The 15,342-nt window shown below is 52.9% G+C and overlaps 1 protein-coding gene across 2 annotated transcripts in view; it reads right to left on the bottom strand.

The window, feature by feature from the left end:
- Nucleotides 1-244: 244 nt before the first annotated feature.
- The window catches only part of Cacna2d4 (calcium voltage-gated channel auxiliary subunit alpha2delta 4), a 95,555-nt gene continuing 80,457 nt past the window's right edge, over nt 245-15,342 (bottom strand). For both annotated transcript variants that reach the window (XM_041678353.1, XM_041678360.1), the window contains 12 exons: nt 12,996-13,057; nt 11,824-11,868; nt 11,580-11,642; nt 6,287-6,357; nt 5,815-5,890; nt 5,329-5,381; nt 4,833-4,885; nt 4,419-4,439; nt 2,906-3,023; nt 1,376-1,488; nt 1,042-1,124; nt 245-346 (listed from right to left, as the gene is read on the bottom strand). In XM_041678353.1, coding sequence (XP_041534287.1) covers nt 245-346; nt 1,042-1,124; nt 1,376-1,488; nt 2,906-3,023; nt 4,419-4,439; nt 4,833-4,885; nt 5,329-5,381; nt 5,815-5,890; nt 6,287-6,357; nt 11,580-11,642; nt 11,824-11,868; nt 12,996-13,057 — 860 coding nt within the window. The remainder of the gene's footprint in view (nt 347-1,041; nt 1,125-1,375; nt 1,489-2,905; nt 3,024-4,418; nt 4,440-4,832; nt 4,886-5,328; nt 5,382-5,814; nt 5,891-6,286; nt 6,358-11,579; nt 11,643-11,823; nt 11,869-12,995; nt 13,058-15,342) is intronic.

Below are 15,342 nucleotides of genomic sequence, written 5' to 3'. Positions count from 1 at the left end.
TCCTTCCTCCAATTAAGCTCTTGTTGGGAGTCTTGAAGCAGAGATAAGAGTAGAAGACTTGGAGTACCTGGTACCCAATACCTTGGAGAGCCTTGGGGATCCTTCCAACAGTCTCTAAGAGGCAGAGACTGGTGGTAGCCCCAGGAGACACCTTACTGCTAAGAATCTGAGACCTCACCAGCTGGTGACTTTAGAATGTCTCTCTAAGGGTTCCCTTCTGTGAAAGTCAGATAGAATGGGGTCATCACAGAAGCTGGGGTGGAAGCAGCCAGGCCCACAGCGGTAGCAGGAGCAGAGGGAGTGACATTGCGATGTCTGAAGTGCCACCACAGTCCTGAGCGTTCTCCTGTAGAGACAGGTAAGGGGCATTAGGAGTGGGCTGGTCCTCCCAACCCAAGGGCCAGCATGCAGTGTGGCTAGACACAGACAGAAGAGAGGAAACCTACCTTTCTTCCAGCTTTTAGGGGCAGTGAAAACAGCATACTTAGTCTTTGGGGTCTTCTCCTCATAATTGTGTGGAGCAGCCCTGACCTCCAGGGGCATCTCTAGGGGAGGTGGTTTGTGGCAGCCACACCCAGCTGAGACTGGTTAGTAAGGCCCACATTTCAGGTGTTAATAAATACCACTTGCTATTGTCACTAGCCACGTAATAGTGATTCGTGCTGAGGTAGCCCAAGTGTGGACGGAGAGGGGAAACTCCTTGGGCCCCAGGCTCTAGGAAGTATAGATTCCCTTGGGTCCTTTGTTCTCTTCTCTTCCCTTCTCTTTCTTCCTCTCTGCTTTTTGTCTCTCACCAACCCCCCAACCCTTGTGGCCTCTCTGTCCCACACAAACTGACCTGGAATTCCCTTGCTTGCTTCTGCCCCCTAGTGCTGGGATGACAGGCCTGGCCAATCTAATTTCTTACAACACACCACATAAATGTGAGTGCTAGGGTCTCCCAGTATGTTGGGCACACACAGTTTTGTCATCAATGTCCAGACACATTCATATCCCAGGAAGTCACACACAGGACACAACTGGGGAGTTCACAGCCCACACCTCTGGATGGAAGGCATGGCAGGATCCTGGGCGCCGCCGGGGCTTCTGGGAGCGCATCCTGTCGCATTTGACAGAGGCATTATGTGCAGAGCTCACTGTCAAGGTCACAACTCTACGTAGTCCTGGAGATCCTGGGGTCAAGATCTGGGAGGTCAGTGGCCCTACAAGCAGGTTCAGGATGGGGAGCACCCCTCTCAGGGGCAGAGGGCTGGCCCATAAGTCATCCTGTAAGGAAGGGAATGGGTGTACAGGCTGGGCTCTGCACCCCAAATCTGAGCTTCTCCATGATCCCTCAGCCACCCCCTCCCTCCCTCTTGGGGGATGTGAAGGATATATTTGACTTCTGTGGCCTCCTGGAGGATGGGAGAGTAGGCGCTGCAGTCACAGGTAAGGTCTGTCACTAGGAGGAGCAGGTTGCTGCTGGGAATCTGTTGCATCACGAATGTCCTGCAGCAGAGAGGGTGGGAGGCTCTGAGTAGTAGGGGTACAGGCTAAGGAGAAGGACTTGGGGGAGAAACTTTCTGAGGCACCTGGAAAGACATGTAGCCATAGGCAGACTGAGGCCAGTAGCCCGGTACTTACAAGGCATTCCCTCCTTTCCCAATAGCCAGAGAAGATGAAGGAGCTGTCTTTAACAGGCACAGGAGCCATTCCCAGCAAACAGGGATATTAACTATCTCAGCTAGAGAGCTGGAGAACTTACAGTTCTAAGCTTAGCCACAAGGTGGCACAATGCTCCTATACACAGCTTGGGGTAGGGGGTAGGGAAAGGCGTTTTTGCATTGGCCAGGTGTTAGAAACACAGCAGTGCCGGCTGCCACCAAGCATTTTGTATGGATGGGTGATGTTACACACACAGGTATATGTCACACATATATCACTCACAGATGTGCTCATCACAGCATTATGTGAACTTGGTATCGTTCCCATTCTGCATAGACAAAACAGGCGAGAAGGGCTAAACTTGCCTATGGTTATAGTAGAGGCAGAGAGGGGCAGAGCTAGATTTAAAGAGTCAAGCCTGTCTGCGGGGAGGCCCTTACTTCCTGCCATCCCTTTGACGTTTCCTTCAAGCCTCGAGATGAGCACAGTCAATAGCGCCAGTCCCAGGAAGGCTGCTCTGTGTGTACATAAGATGTCACACGCGATAAAGAAACAGAAACCTAAATCTGTCTGATGTCAGAATCTGAGGCTACAAAATAGCTGGCATGGGTCTGGGATTCCCCAGACCTGCTAGTGGCCCTGGTGAGAAGCAAAACTGGTTGAGGGAGCCCCTAGATGTACTGTCTTCTTGGGTTGGGACAGAAGTCTCCGGGCTGCTTCCTCCAAGGTTTGGAGTGGGAAGTCAGTAGGTTTGGCCTTCTAAGCTTGTCTGGACGAAGCTAGAGGTTTCTACCCATGAGTTAGCCTGACTGGGTCCTGCTTGGAAACTATTGGCTTGGGGTGCTGATGCCCCAGAGAATGACAGCTCCCCCACCCCTGTGCATTTTCTGGGGACGCTGCAGACCTGCACACAGTTCCTACTTTGTAGAGGGCAGAACTCCTGCTTCTTTCCCTGCCTGGGGCGTAAGTGTGAAAGGCCTCGGCACCAGCTTGCCATGGCTGGTTTGGCTGAGCAGAAGGGAAGCAAGCAAGAGAGGCCTGTGGATTTAGAGAGACTTGTGGACATGGGAATTGGCCTCTGGATTCCTTTTCCCTGTGTTCCCTAATGCAGACCACCAAATTGTTCATGCCCCTCTTCCTCTCTCCTGCCTCAGCCTGGGTTTTTCCTGTGCTGAGGAGTAGGGAGATGAGGAAGGTGACCTTTCCCTGAGGCGCTGTCCTTTTCTACCGTGGACCTTCTGGTGGCTGCATGGGGACTTACTTCTGGCAGGCCTCACACTCGATGATCCCATTGGCCTCCTGGATAGACGTCTGGTGCACGAACACTGGGTATTCTGTGTCACAGGGGTGCAGCAGGTCCTGCTTTTTGTGTGTGTGGGCTGTGGGTGACAGGAATGTGTGTAAGGAGGGCTATCACCTCACAGAGGTCCTAGGAAGCCCATCTGCAAGGGCAGCATCCTTTAGTTTGCTACAAGTGGCCAGCACTCAGCAAAAGGCACCGCGGAGCTGCTGGGTGGCCCTCGCCAGGAGCCCTGAGATCTTTCTGCAGAGCACTCGTGGGCACCCTGCAGTGCTGCTACGACAAAGCACATTTTGCCTCTTACGGCCCAGCAGCGAAGGAAGTGTAGGGAAGACACAGTGGCCTGGAAACACCTGGAAGCGGAGGAACAGACATGACATTGCTTTTGCAAGGTCACACAGGCGTGAGGAAAGTCACAGGTCTCCTCAATGCCTGGACCCAGAAGCTTCCCTCACAGATAGTAAATCTAAGAGGGGAGGGCAGGCTGAACAATCCTCGTGGCCTGGGGAAGCACCCACAGCCCAGCCGGCTTCCATCCCTGTTTATGCCACTGGGCACCTCTGCTCCTGGTTCTCAGTGTCAGAGGACAGATGCCTCACCACTGGCTCTTCTCTTCCCAGGGGTTCAGGCTTAGAACTAAGCTATTTTCCTGCCACTGGGGTCACTGGCTTCATAACTCCAGTTATGAAGGGGGCCTAACCACAGGAACTTCAGGTCCAAGGACCTGCCCTGGTCAGCAGCAGCAGCTGAGGAGGCAGAGGGAAGGAGGGGAAATTGTTTATATAATGAAGCCAGACAAGAAGGCAGTGGGAGTCTCCTGGCTACTGGATGTCCAGAACCCAGAGAGTTTAGTGGGGTGGGCTAAGGTTGGCCATCGTTTTGGCCCGGGAAGCCCACATCTCCAGGACCTAAGTGCGTTTGTGTCTCTCGGCTTGTAAAGGTCAGGTGTCCCCCTTTCCAGACTGAGGTCAGGTGTCCCCTTCCCAGGCCGGCAGGAGTCAACAGCAGCCGGGACAAAGCTTTCCCTTTGCTTTGTGTCAGAGCTGCCTTGACATGTCATTGTCCTTGGGGACTGTCCTTAGGCACAACTTCAGGGGAGGGGTGCCTTTCTAGAGGATACTCCCTCAAACCTGGAGCCTTGCCGAGGCTGCTTTCTTCTCTAGGGTGACCTGGTGGCATCTCAACAACATGATGGGCTATACCTCCCTTTTAACTATCAGAACCCCTCAAGAGGAGACGGCTGTTTCCTAAGGCAGGCCTGTACTTGTGTGGCTTGAGCTCTGGGCTTTCTTGCTTCCTCAAAATGGTGCTCTAAAGGTTTGGGGACCGCCTCCTGTCCCCAGTCAAGGAGTGTCCTAGGATAAAGAAATTCAGGCTGCCTGTGCTCACTCCCAGGACTCAGACTTAAAGACAAGTCCTTTACAGCTCCCCCGGGGACTGGGCAAGGTAGGCTCTCTCCGTCAGAACTACTTACAATGATGAAAGACAGTCTTGGCTGCCCAGGACAAGAGCCCACCACAGGGTTGGACATGGCACAGGGAAAGCACAGCATCACACGAGGACAGGATGGCATAGGGCAGTAATGATGGCACACGGAGCAAAGGTGATCAGAGGTGATGTGATATCACACACAGAGGCGAGGGGAAGGTGATGAGATGAGATTATGTACATGAAGGCTTCAACACCCACTCCACTGCCGCCCACCCCACTGCCGCCTAGCCCACTGCCGCCCACCCCACTGCCACCCACCCCACTGCCGCCCACCCCACTGCCTCCCACCCCACTGCCGCCCACCCCACTGCCGCCCACCCCACTGCCGCCCACCCCAGGCAGAACCTTTCTAATGAGCTTCCCAGAGTGCTGCCCACAGCTGCTTCCTGGCACTTACCCTCGGACCCTTTGTCCTGCCAAGATCCCCAGGTACTCCACTGTAGAAGGAACCTGCAGGATGCAGAACACAGTCTCGGGGACTGGCATGTGAAGCTCTCGGGGTGCCACTGCCTCTAGCCGCCCCCTGTAGGAACCCATCTTTCTGCTTGAGGGCATGAATGAAGGAGGGTGTAGGGTGGGGTTGAATGCCTCCCTCCTCCCGTGGCTAGTGAACCAGGCTATCTTGTGGGCCATAGGCAGCCCCCTTAAGGGTAGCCTCATGACCTCGTCTCTGTACGCAGGGAATCTTACCTGTCACTTTTAATCATAACCCAGTCCTTCCCCAAAGGGAACTCTTGTCACCTGGAACCCTCCCTCCAATCCAAGACTCAGGCCCCACCTGTAGGGAACACTCTCCTTTGGTCCTGACCCTTTGATCCAGGGAGCCCTCCCCTCCCCTGACCCCTGACCCCTGACCATGGTTTCTCTCCCCACTCCATCTAACCCCTACTCACAGCAGACATTCATGCAGTAGCCACCTGACCACCATCAAGGAGGCAGAGAGAGGCTGGAGGAAGAGCAGAGCTATTTCAGGGAAACCCCAAGTGATATCACTTAACAACCACCCTCCAGACCCAACCTGCCTGCCCCTCAGAAGGAACACCAGAGCAGAGGGACCTCAAAGACCTCCTGTAGGTCAGAGTCCCCACAGGTTGGATTTGAAAAACCCTTCAGGAGTCTGGTCATTTCCCATCTCTGATAGACCAGTGCTAGGAACCCCTGAAGATCTAATGTCAGTCTGGGAGGTGAGAATGAGCCCCCCCCCCCCCGCAGGACAAGACAACCCTGCAGCCCCAGGGGGAGGGGTGAGCATCAGAACAGGGTCCAGAATAGCCTGAGCCAGAAGGTCTGGGGCTGGATGAGGATGGGACCAGGTGACATTCTGAAGGACAGGGCAGAGGATGAGTCCCAGTAGAGGGACGTCCTGGGGGGACACTTACACTGATCAGGGCCTGGGCTGCACTGTGGCGGTGATCTGGGGGCTCACACATGGCCTGGTAGTCATACATGGTCACACTGAAATGCAGAAGTGAGCTGTGTCAGAGCCAAGACCACTCCATGCCCTGGCCTGGAGGCCTTGGTTGCAGGATTTGTGTTGACTAGGGTCCATGTGGGTGCCCAACTTAGAGGAGTGAGCCAGAGTAGAAGCCAGCTCATGCCAAAATGTCACTCCCATGCGTGGATGGCTTTAAGAACACAGATAGCATGCTTGCTGTGTTGGTCTGTGCTTTCCTCCAAGCCCTGAGTGGAGGCTGGAGAGTCACTCTGCGGGACGGCCATGCACCTTACACCCACCCCTAGATTGACTTCAGTCTCTGGCTCCAGAAAGGCATCTTTGGGGCCTCTCTGGGGGTGTCTGGGGTCAGACCCTGAGGGCTATCTGAGGACCAGAGAGGGGAGCATCTCACTTACCGGCTGAACACCCCCATGCTGAGAAGCTGTGCCATGAGAGCTCCATCCACCTCCCCCAGAAATCTTCCCATCTGTGGGGGGGAACCAGAGAGAGCTATCGCCAGGCTGTCCCTGTAGCTGCTTTTCCACGGAATCCTTTCTTCTTCCTCGCAGCCCGCCCCTCCCCCAGCTGACCATCGCAATCAAGGCTTTCTAAATCGTGTTGTCATCTGCAGCGGACTGTGAAATCGGCCCAGAGGGCACTCCAAAAGTGGTCCGGGGTTCCTTAAACATGAGTCGGAGCTTCCAAGGAAACGAGTTTGTGGGCCCCCTTTGTTGCATGTACTTTTTGTTGCATGGGGTGGGGTGGTGATGCTGGTGGAGGTGAGTTGGTGAGGTTAGTGGTGGTGATGGTGTGTGTGTATCTGTGTGTGGTGATGCTGGTGGTGATGCTGGTGGAGGTGAGTTGGTGAGGTTAGTGGTGGTGATGGTGTGTGTGTATCTGTGTGTGGTGATGCTGGTGGTGATGGTGTGTGTGTATCTGTGTGTGGTGATGCTGGTGGTGATGGTGAGGTGGTCATGGTTGTTAGGATAAAGGAGTGGGAATGTACCTTTGCCAGGCCTGGGCCAAGGTGTGCCACTAAGAAATCACGGCACACAACAGATCTAACGCAAGGGGGAGGGGGTGAGTGAAAGGCCATCTTGGAGTGGGGAGAGAGAAAGAGAGCTGTGATGTTCAGAGGGACTTTTTAAAGGGGGCGTATGCCACTTCGAGTTGCTACAGTGGAAATGTGCCACACCTGGTGTGGCAGGTGCTGCTGCAAGCTGCTGCCATTGAGCAGAGCTCTTGATTCACAGCAGTGATGCTAGCGGTGGTGGTGGTGCTGATGGTGGAGACGTAATATGTGGTAGCAGTGATGATGATTGGCGGTGGCGGTGGTGATGGCGGTGGTAGAGTATGCTGTCAAAGGTAGCTTTCAGCAGGTTTTGCCATGAGCTTTGCTATCCTGGCTTCTTCATTGAGTGGAGGAGGGTAGGAGCCTGGGATCGCCCTCTGTGTTCCCTGCCTTCTCTGCATCAGCTGGATTTGTCTTTCACCTCTTGGGCTCTGGCCCTCTCTGCACATCCTTTTCCCTGCCCCCAGATTTGTTGCCAAAATACTCTCAGACAGCTTGGGTTTGGGAAAGTAGTAATGTCACTCACTGCCCACCCCCAAAATAAGATAGGACCTCCTTGCTCATGATCTAATCAGTCAGTATCCGGGGACACCTGCTGCCCAGCATCCTCCAAGGCCCTGCCCATGGATGGTTATGTCAGTTGGATTAGCTCTTTGCTGTTCCAGTGACTGTGTGTTTCCCTTCCATCAGCAGGAAGCACGATCCCTGCAGAGACTTGTCTCTACCCTTTGGCTGTTCGTTGCGTGTGTGTGTGTGTGTGTGTGTGTGTATAAAACCTGAAACTTATGCTCCTTGAGACAGGGAAACTAGGGCTGTAAGCCCATCCCATTCTCTTGCTAAATTGTAGGCTCATTCCTCACCAGCCCTGCTGATCAAATGCCCAGTTCTGAGGCAGGAGATCTGACTGTAAGAAAGCACACCTTGGAAAACACTTCTGTCTCTGCAAACAAAACTCCATATCCTAGAAAATGCCACTTAGTAGGAAACGTCCACTGCCCTTCTTTTTGTAAGGCAACTTCTGCAACAATGGAAGCACTGTGGTCCACAAAAAGACTACACTTCCCAAAAACCCTTGTATTGAGAGCTGGCCAATGAAATGGAGTAAAGCCCAGAAGAGAACTTCTGGGAATTCACTTAAAGTGAGAGGACTGTGTTGGGGTATCCAAACTCCACTGTTGCCCTCTTATTTGGGACGTGGATTAGAAGGCAAGGATGCTACCATGAGGATGGGATACCTGGTGCCTCCAGGAAGCCATACTAAGCCTGTGCTGCCTTGATCTATGAAATAATCTGTGATTTGCTTAAGTCAATGCAACAAGGAGAACACTATCGCTAACGGATAGTGACTGTTGACTTTTGTCCAAATGAATAAATGCCTCAGATTGAAATTCTGGACCTGCAAAGGAAAGGTTCCAGTGTGGATTTTGTCATTTCAGGACCTGGATTTTAACATGTGGCTTTACTAGGAATACAGCTGACAAGGGGCTTCCCAAGGCTCCTTACACCCGAGATTACCCGTACATGGCATAGCCAACATGCTGGCAGAGCTCTGGAAGATCCAAAGGTCCAGGGTTGCCTGCATTTAGTTTGGTATGAGTTTGGGATAGAGTCAGGGTCCTATGAGGTCTGCCCTGGAGCCTGGAGTTCAGTAGATGGCTTAGGCAGGAAAGAATTCAGGAGTGAGCTGATAGCCTCTGTGGGATGGTTGCCCCAACGCAGGGCTGACTTTCCTGTTGTGTGGCTGCTCATCAAATACCCAGCTGTGCGCTCCTATCTGTGTTCAAACTGGTCTGAGTTCCAGGCCTGTGCATCTGTGGCCTCTTGGCCCAGCACAGCTCAGCTTACAGCTTGTCCCAGGCAGGCCCAGATGAGGAGAGAGATACTGAGCCCTGTCAAGGGGCTGCAGCTGACATGAATCCTAGAGCTAACCCAGGGGTCAGCACTCCTTATCCGTGGCTTCTGACAACCTGCAGGATTGGCTGTAATTCTATGAGACCCAGCCAAGTACATCTGAGCCAGTTAACTGTTTTGAGTAGAGACAGAGCAACCTGGACAGGGAATTGAAGGACTCAGGTTGGCGACTAGGTGTTAGAAACGTGTATGCTACCCTTGACCCCAAGACAAAGCTGGTCTGAGTTCACCAACCTCGTGTGTGTGTGTGTGTGTGTGTGTGTGTGTGTGTGTGTGTGTATGTGTTTGGGGGGTGTCTTTGAGCTGGCAAAAGCCTCTAGATCAGTGGTTCTCCACCTTCCTATTGCTTCAACCCTTTTATACAGTTCTTCATGTTGTGGTGACCCCCAGCCTTGAAATTGTTTTTGTTTCAAAACTGTGATTTTGTTGTTGTTATGAATCATAATGTAAATATCTGTGTTTTCTGATGGTCTTAGGCACCCCCTGTGAAATGGTTGCTTGACCCCCAAAGGAGATGGGACCCACCGGTTGAGAACTGCTGCTCTAGAAGCTAGTTTTATTTATACTTTGTTTAATTTCATAAAGGATTTGGATCAGCTTGTAAGCCTATGCAAAACATAAGATAATACAACACTTGAGAAAATGAAGGCACATAAGCTAAGCACTTAAAATAGGGAATGAAAATGTATGTTACATCAAATATAAACCTTAGAATAGACCGACTGTTTCTGTGATGTCCTGGGATCACAATTCATGAGCATATGGGATGCTCTAGACAGAATGGGAACAATTCAACCCAATGTGCTATCCAAGGGCCCTGGGGTCTTCTTCACTGAGGTGGCCCTTTGCAGTTGTCGCAGCTGGACTGGGTTGGGGGCAACGATTGGCAAGCTAGGGGTGAGAGAACTCTATTCGGCCTGTTGGGGACTTACGTGGCTTCATGATAGAAGAATAGCCTTTTTTGTTATTGCTGTTTTCCAATGGTTAGGGAAAAGATCCAAAAGGCCATTAATATTTCAAGCTCATGAACATTGCATGAGATGTTTCAGTATCCATAGCAGGATCCTGTTGGGACGGTGCCTACTCACTCGTGTGTCCTCTGTCCCGGTTCCTGCTCAGTCGCCATCAGAGAGCCCTGACTCACACGGCTGATGCCCCCGGGTGCTCTCTGCCCCTCCCCCGCTGCTACGCAGGCTCCCTGGCCCATGTTCTGGCATACTCTTGGGCTGGTCTGTAATCTTATCTTGCCTGACCAAGCCACCTGACTCCACTGCCGCTCCTGTTCATGGCCACCTTCTGACTCCTGAGCTATCCCACAGGAGACCAGGCACCACAGTCAGTCACGATCGTACGGCATTGGGACCAGCGTGTGAGTGTCCTTAGGCCCCTTCAGCCTTATAGTCAACTTCTGTTTCCCTCCATTTTCTGACCGAATGGACTGTCTCCGTGTGAAGAAGGGCAGGGGAGGAAAGGGAGGAGGCAGACGGGACTGGACACCCGGGTGCCAGGACTAGTGACTGGTCAGAGTTCTGGCAGTGTCCTGACTGACAGCCTAGACCTTTCCAGTAGGAAGCAACAGTAAAATCTGCTTTCTCTTCTCAGTTCTTGCTGCATGTCAAGCGGGCTATTTAAAAACTGCTCCCGGGGAGCCGTCCCACGGTCCTTTGGTCCCCTTCTATCTTGACTCTATCTGTGCCCAGTCTCCTGATGTCCCCGCTCTACTTCCTGTCATGTTCTGACAATTTCCACGGACTCTCAGCCCTGCTTGGATGAGGCTACAGTTTGGCTTTGGGGGACAGAGACTACCTTGGCCAGGACCCTGGCCAACGTCAGCTCTGATCCTGTACTATCCAGGCTTCGGGAGCCTCCTGCTCAGGGTTGAACCCTGACCTCAGGTGATCCAGCCTGTGCTTTTCCAGAGGAGAAAACTGAGGCCCAGATCGTGGAAGCTGCTAACCGAATTTAACACATGCCTACAGGCGAAATTCCTCTTGGAGGTTATTCAGAGCTGTGGGCTTGTGTCAAAGAACCGCTTCAGGTGTTTGTGTTCCGGTTTGGCTCAGGGTGGAACAAGCTTCTTTTAAAAGTGCGATTTAAAGTATAATCCCTGGCTAATTTCAGGGTCTGATTTGTGGCTGAGCAGATATAAAACTGCCATCGTGACTTCCTCTTCTGTCTGAGTAGGTGGCTGGAGGGAAGGCAGGCTGCTGGGTAAAGTAAGGGCGGCCCCCCCCCATGCCCCTGCTGGCCTGTTGGCACCCTGGCTTGGTGACAGCAGTAAAATTTCCTACAAGGGGACCCAGAAAGGAGAGGAGCACAGGGGTGGGGACAGTCCCCCTGGAGACGATGGTGATAGAAAAGGGTAGGAGGATGGGTAGGAGAGGGCAAGATACAAGCAGAAGAGGTGGGGCTCAAAAGTCCCCATGGTTCTTCAGCGGAGGGAGCAGGACACTTGGTGGCAGTGCAACCAGGCCCTCCCTGAGCCGTGAGCTTGTTGAGTGGCTCCTCACAGACATGACATGTCACATGGCAGAGAGGTCAGCTTAGTCACAGCTAAGGGGGAGAAGTATTTCTGCCTTTGAATGCCGCTCTGCGTTTGTCCTCTTGCTCTGTGGTTTGGACGGAAGGCAACTCCTTTAGGCCTGCTTGGCTGATAAAGCTGCTAAGGGTCTTGGCTCCCCTCCCCCAAGCCCTTTTCTCTAAGTTCTGGCTCTTCGGTCACTTACCTCTTGGGGTCTCTGGGAGATCAGAATGAAGCCATTGTTGTCTATAAGGAAGCAATCCAGATCCTGGGGGAGAGGCCAGGACAGGAGGTCATAGCCAGGGCCACGGCTTGCTCTAGCCCTCCTGCTCACTCAAAGGGTTGCGGAGGGTGAGCCCTGCAGGCAGGCTCAGGGAGGAGGGAAGTAGTTCACAGGGGGACACAGGACAGTGAACTTCTGCCTGTGCCCTCCTTCAGGAGTCACTTACAGTGTCCTCGCAGCTCTTCAGGCACGGACCCTCCTCAGTGCTGCACTGGAAGGAAGAGGGGACACTGTGAACAGTGTGTGCCTTTGTGGATGCAAGTACATGTGCGTGTGTGCGCGTGTGTGCGTGTGTGTGCACGTGTGTGCGTGTGTGCGCGTGTGTGTGTGCGTGTGTGTGCGTGTGTGCATGTGTGCGCGTATGTGTGCGTGCGTGAGTGTGTGTGCGTGTGTGTGTGCGTGTGTGTGTGTGTGCCTATGTGTAGCATCATGTGAACTATGCATCTATATGTACACAATGTGTGTGTTAAAGGTAGGTCTATGTGTGCTGTGTATGTGGAGTGTTTGGATACATTTTACATGTGGTATACACGTGGCTTATATATTCTGTGTAAATGTGCATACCTGTGTATGTGCAGTGTGCTATGGTTATGAAGAGTCTGTTGTATGTGGGTACATTTGGACTGTGTCTTGTATGAGGAAGGTCTGCCTGTAGTGTGTGCGTGCTTGCATGTGTGTCTGTATATACACATTTGTGCGGCGCATTTGTGAAGGGCCTGTTGTATGTGGAGGACCGGCCTTGGCAACTGGAGTCTATGAGAGTCATGTACACACCTGTAGGTGTCTCCCAGCAGGCAGGAAACTGAGCAGCAGGCCGTGCTCTCCTGAGGACAAACACAGGCCACCTGCCTGCAGGGCACTAGGACTTTCACATGGTGAGTGGGTTCTTACTGGTCCCCTCCACCTCTGTGGCCTTTCTACCTTCACTGCACAGCTCACTGTGCCCAAGGCAGGGACCTGGCAGCCTGGAGTGAAGGAGTAGACGGGACTTTTCCCTGAGAGGATGACTCAGGCTAGAAGGACATACAGAGGACAGTGAAGATTTCTGGTGTGTGTGTGTGTGTGTGTGTGTCCTTAGAGGGAGGGGCTAAGTGAACTTCTAATTTACTCTGTAGCAGGCAAGGCTAGGGTAGTTTGGGGACAACAGCAGTGGCCCCATTTTACCCTTTGCCTTGGATCTGATCAGGGGACAGAGCACTGGAGTGGGGGTGGGGATGGGAGGAAGAAGCCCGATATGCAGGGTCCAGAGAAGGGCAGGGAAGGCAGAAATAGAGTGAGATGTCTCCTGTGGGCCTGATGGGCCGGGCTGTGGGGACAGTCCTTCCCTGTGGAGCCTACCTGCTTCATGGCTGCCCAGAACTGGCGCTGGAGGTAGTCCACTTGCATCTGGATGCCCACAGCTGCAGAGAGCAAGAAAGAGGAGGGGCAAGGCCAGATGAATATTTGGGGGAGGAGGAAACAGTGAGAGCAGAAAAGAATAGAATCCACTGAAAGAGAGAAAGCTTATCAGTGGCGGTGGCTGTGGGGAGAGAAGCATGGGCAGGAGGGAATGATGGAGACTTAGTCACTGGTGATGGGAATCTAGGGTCTCTGTAATAGGACCCAGGGGATTAGAGGAGGGGATCCAGGCCAGGAGATGCTCCCTGTGGGAGATGCAATACCAAGAGATGCCAGAGAACCGTGAGGATGGATGGCTTCCTCTCTGATCCCTGGGAGCTCAGGGCACACTCTCTGGCTGGTGCTTCTCCCTTGACATGCGTGAAAAGAGAGGCTGGCTAGCATTGTTTGTGCAAGATCGTGGGACCCAAAGTAGCGAGCTAAGTCTGAGTCTGGAAACTCAGAGGCCCCGTGGATCTCAGTCCTGGTGTGACACTCCCTGGAGGCACTCAGGAAGAAACCTAAGTTGTCGGAGGTTGAGCCATAAGCCGACCACCCGAGTTTGCAAGGCCATTTCCCGGAGACCAGGAATGCCGCCAGTGCACAAACGCTTCTCTTTTGATGTCCCCCAACACAAGCGCCATCTGCCTCTTTGATTCCCAAATAGGTCTGGAGAACCCAAGGGGGCACTCACATACTAAGAGAAATCTGGGACAAAGAGCGACAGGAGAACTTGGGGCCAAAGAATAGAAAAAAAGGCTGGCTATGCTGGGCAGAAAGAGAGTCCAAACTAGGCCAACTTCTTAGTACCTAGAATAATATTAAAGGCGTTTGGGGGCTTTGGGTGAGTTAGGCACCTTTACAGGCATAAAGGTGTTTAATCCTTCATAGACTGGCACTAGCCTCATTTAGACTTCACGGGATGAGGGAACAGAGCTGAGAGCAGGGGTTCCATGTGGCTCAGCTAAGTTGCCAGCCAGGAAGTAACAATGAACAGGCTCCGAACCTCTAAGGCATAGCTCTGAGTTCTTCCCTCTGGGTCTGGCAGCCTGTCAGCAGGCCTCTCATACATACCAAGCTCAGGGTTCTCAATCGTTACGCCACCTGCCTAAGAAAGTCTAAAGTCACTCGATGCCATTCTGATTCCGAGGGCCTCGTGGCTCTTCCACGATGCACCTGTATCCTGGGGAGGTTTGAGGGGGAAAGAAATTAGGGAGCAGCCATGCCAGCAGGGTTCCAGCCAGTGAAGCTGTTGCGCTGGGTTCTCCAGGGCCACAATCCGCATCTGGCTTTCTTTAGCAATGCATTGAGATTGCCGTTGCCACAAAGCTGCAGACCCAGCCTTTTTGGTGTTTCTCATTTTGAAATGGGGTTTTGCTAAGTTGCCCAGGCTAGTCTTGAACTTGTCATGCTTCTGTACAAGCCTGAACTACTGTTGAGACTCAGGGGGAAAAAGTGCAAGGTCGGATTCTAGACCAAAGCCCCCTGAAGGGCAGGTGAAGTCACTGCAGAGTTTCCCACCCAGGAGGCCGCCTAGGCCTGGGAGCCTGCATTTCTCGTGGCAATAGGTGATGCTGTAGCAGGTCCCAGGAGACCCTGACCCAAAGCCTCCCCGTGTAGATGGGTTTTATAAGAAGCTGGGGACACCCGACACCTGGCCTGTCCCAAACTGTAGCCATTTATCACTATGGCTGCCGGAGACCCCATATGTGGCCCATTGAGGGCCTGAGTTTTTAGTTTTATTTTATATTAATGTAAATGTTGCTAACCCCATATCGATGGCAGCTTCCATGTTGAACAGTAGCATCCTGCGGCTAATCTGCAGTTAAAACAGCAACAGCAACACCTGAGGTCCTAGAAGGCCCCTCCCCTCCTGCACAGTCTCCGGATTTCTGAGGTGGGTCTTGGGAGCCTCTGTGAAAGTGACAGCTGAGCCTGAAGGTCCAGGTGACTGAAAGGGGTAGGTGGGGGCAGGGGGCAGGTAGACCTGTGGGAAACACAGACGTGACATGCCATCCCAAGTGGGCAAATGCTCTGTCCCAGGAAGTGTGGTGCTCCTCCTCGTTCACCTCATGGAGGATTACCCTGGGAGCTCATCACACACAGGTTTCCTTCACCTACAGAAACAGGGCTGAACTCGGGCTCTTCTGAGCGCTATTACAGGGCTCTTCTGAGCACTATTACAGGGCTGCGGTGCTGATACTGAGGAGAGTCAGCTCCTTGGGAGCTAAGGAAGTTTATTCGACTTCATCCCCGACTCCAGTAATCAAAGGGTCCCAGACTGGCTCTAGTATGGGACTCTAGCTCT

Source organism: Microtus oregoni, unplaced genomic scaffold (genome assembly GCF_018167655.1).
Source record: "Microtus oregoni isolate MIOR12 unplaced genomic scaffold, Mior012 000002F_ref0000024, whole genome shotgun sequence".
Taxonomy (NCBI): Eukaryota; Metazoa; Chordata; class Mammalia; order Rodentia; family Cricetidae; genus Microtus; species Microtus oregoni.
Note: the sequence above shows the minus strand (reverse complement) of the source record. Positions and strands in the feature narration are given on the sequence as shown.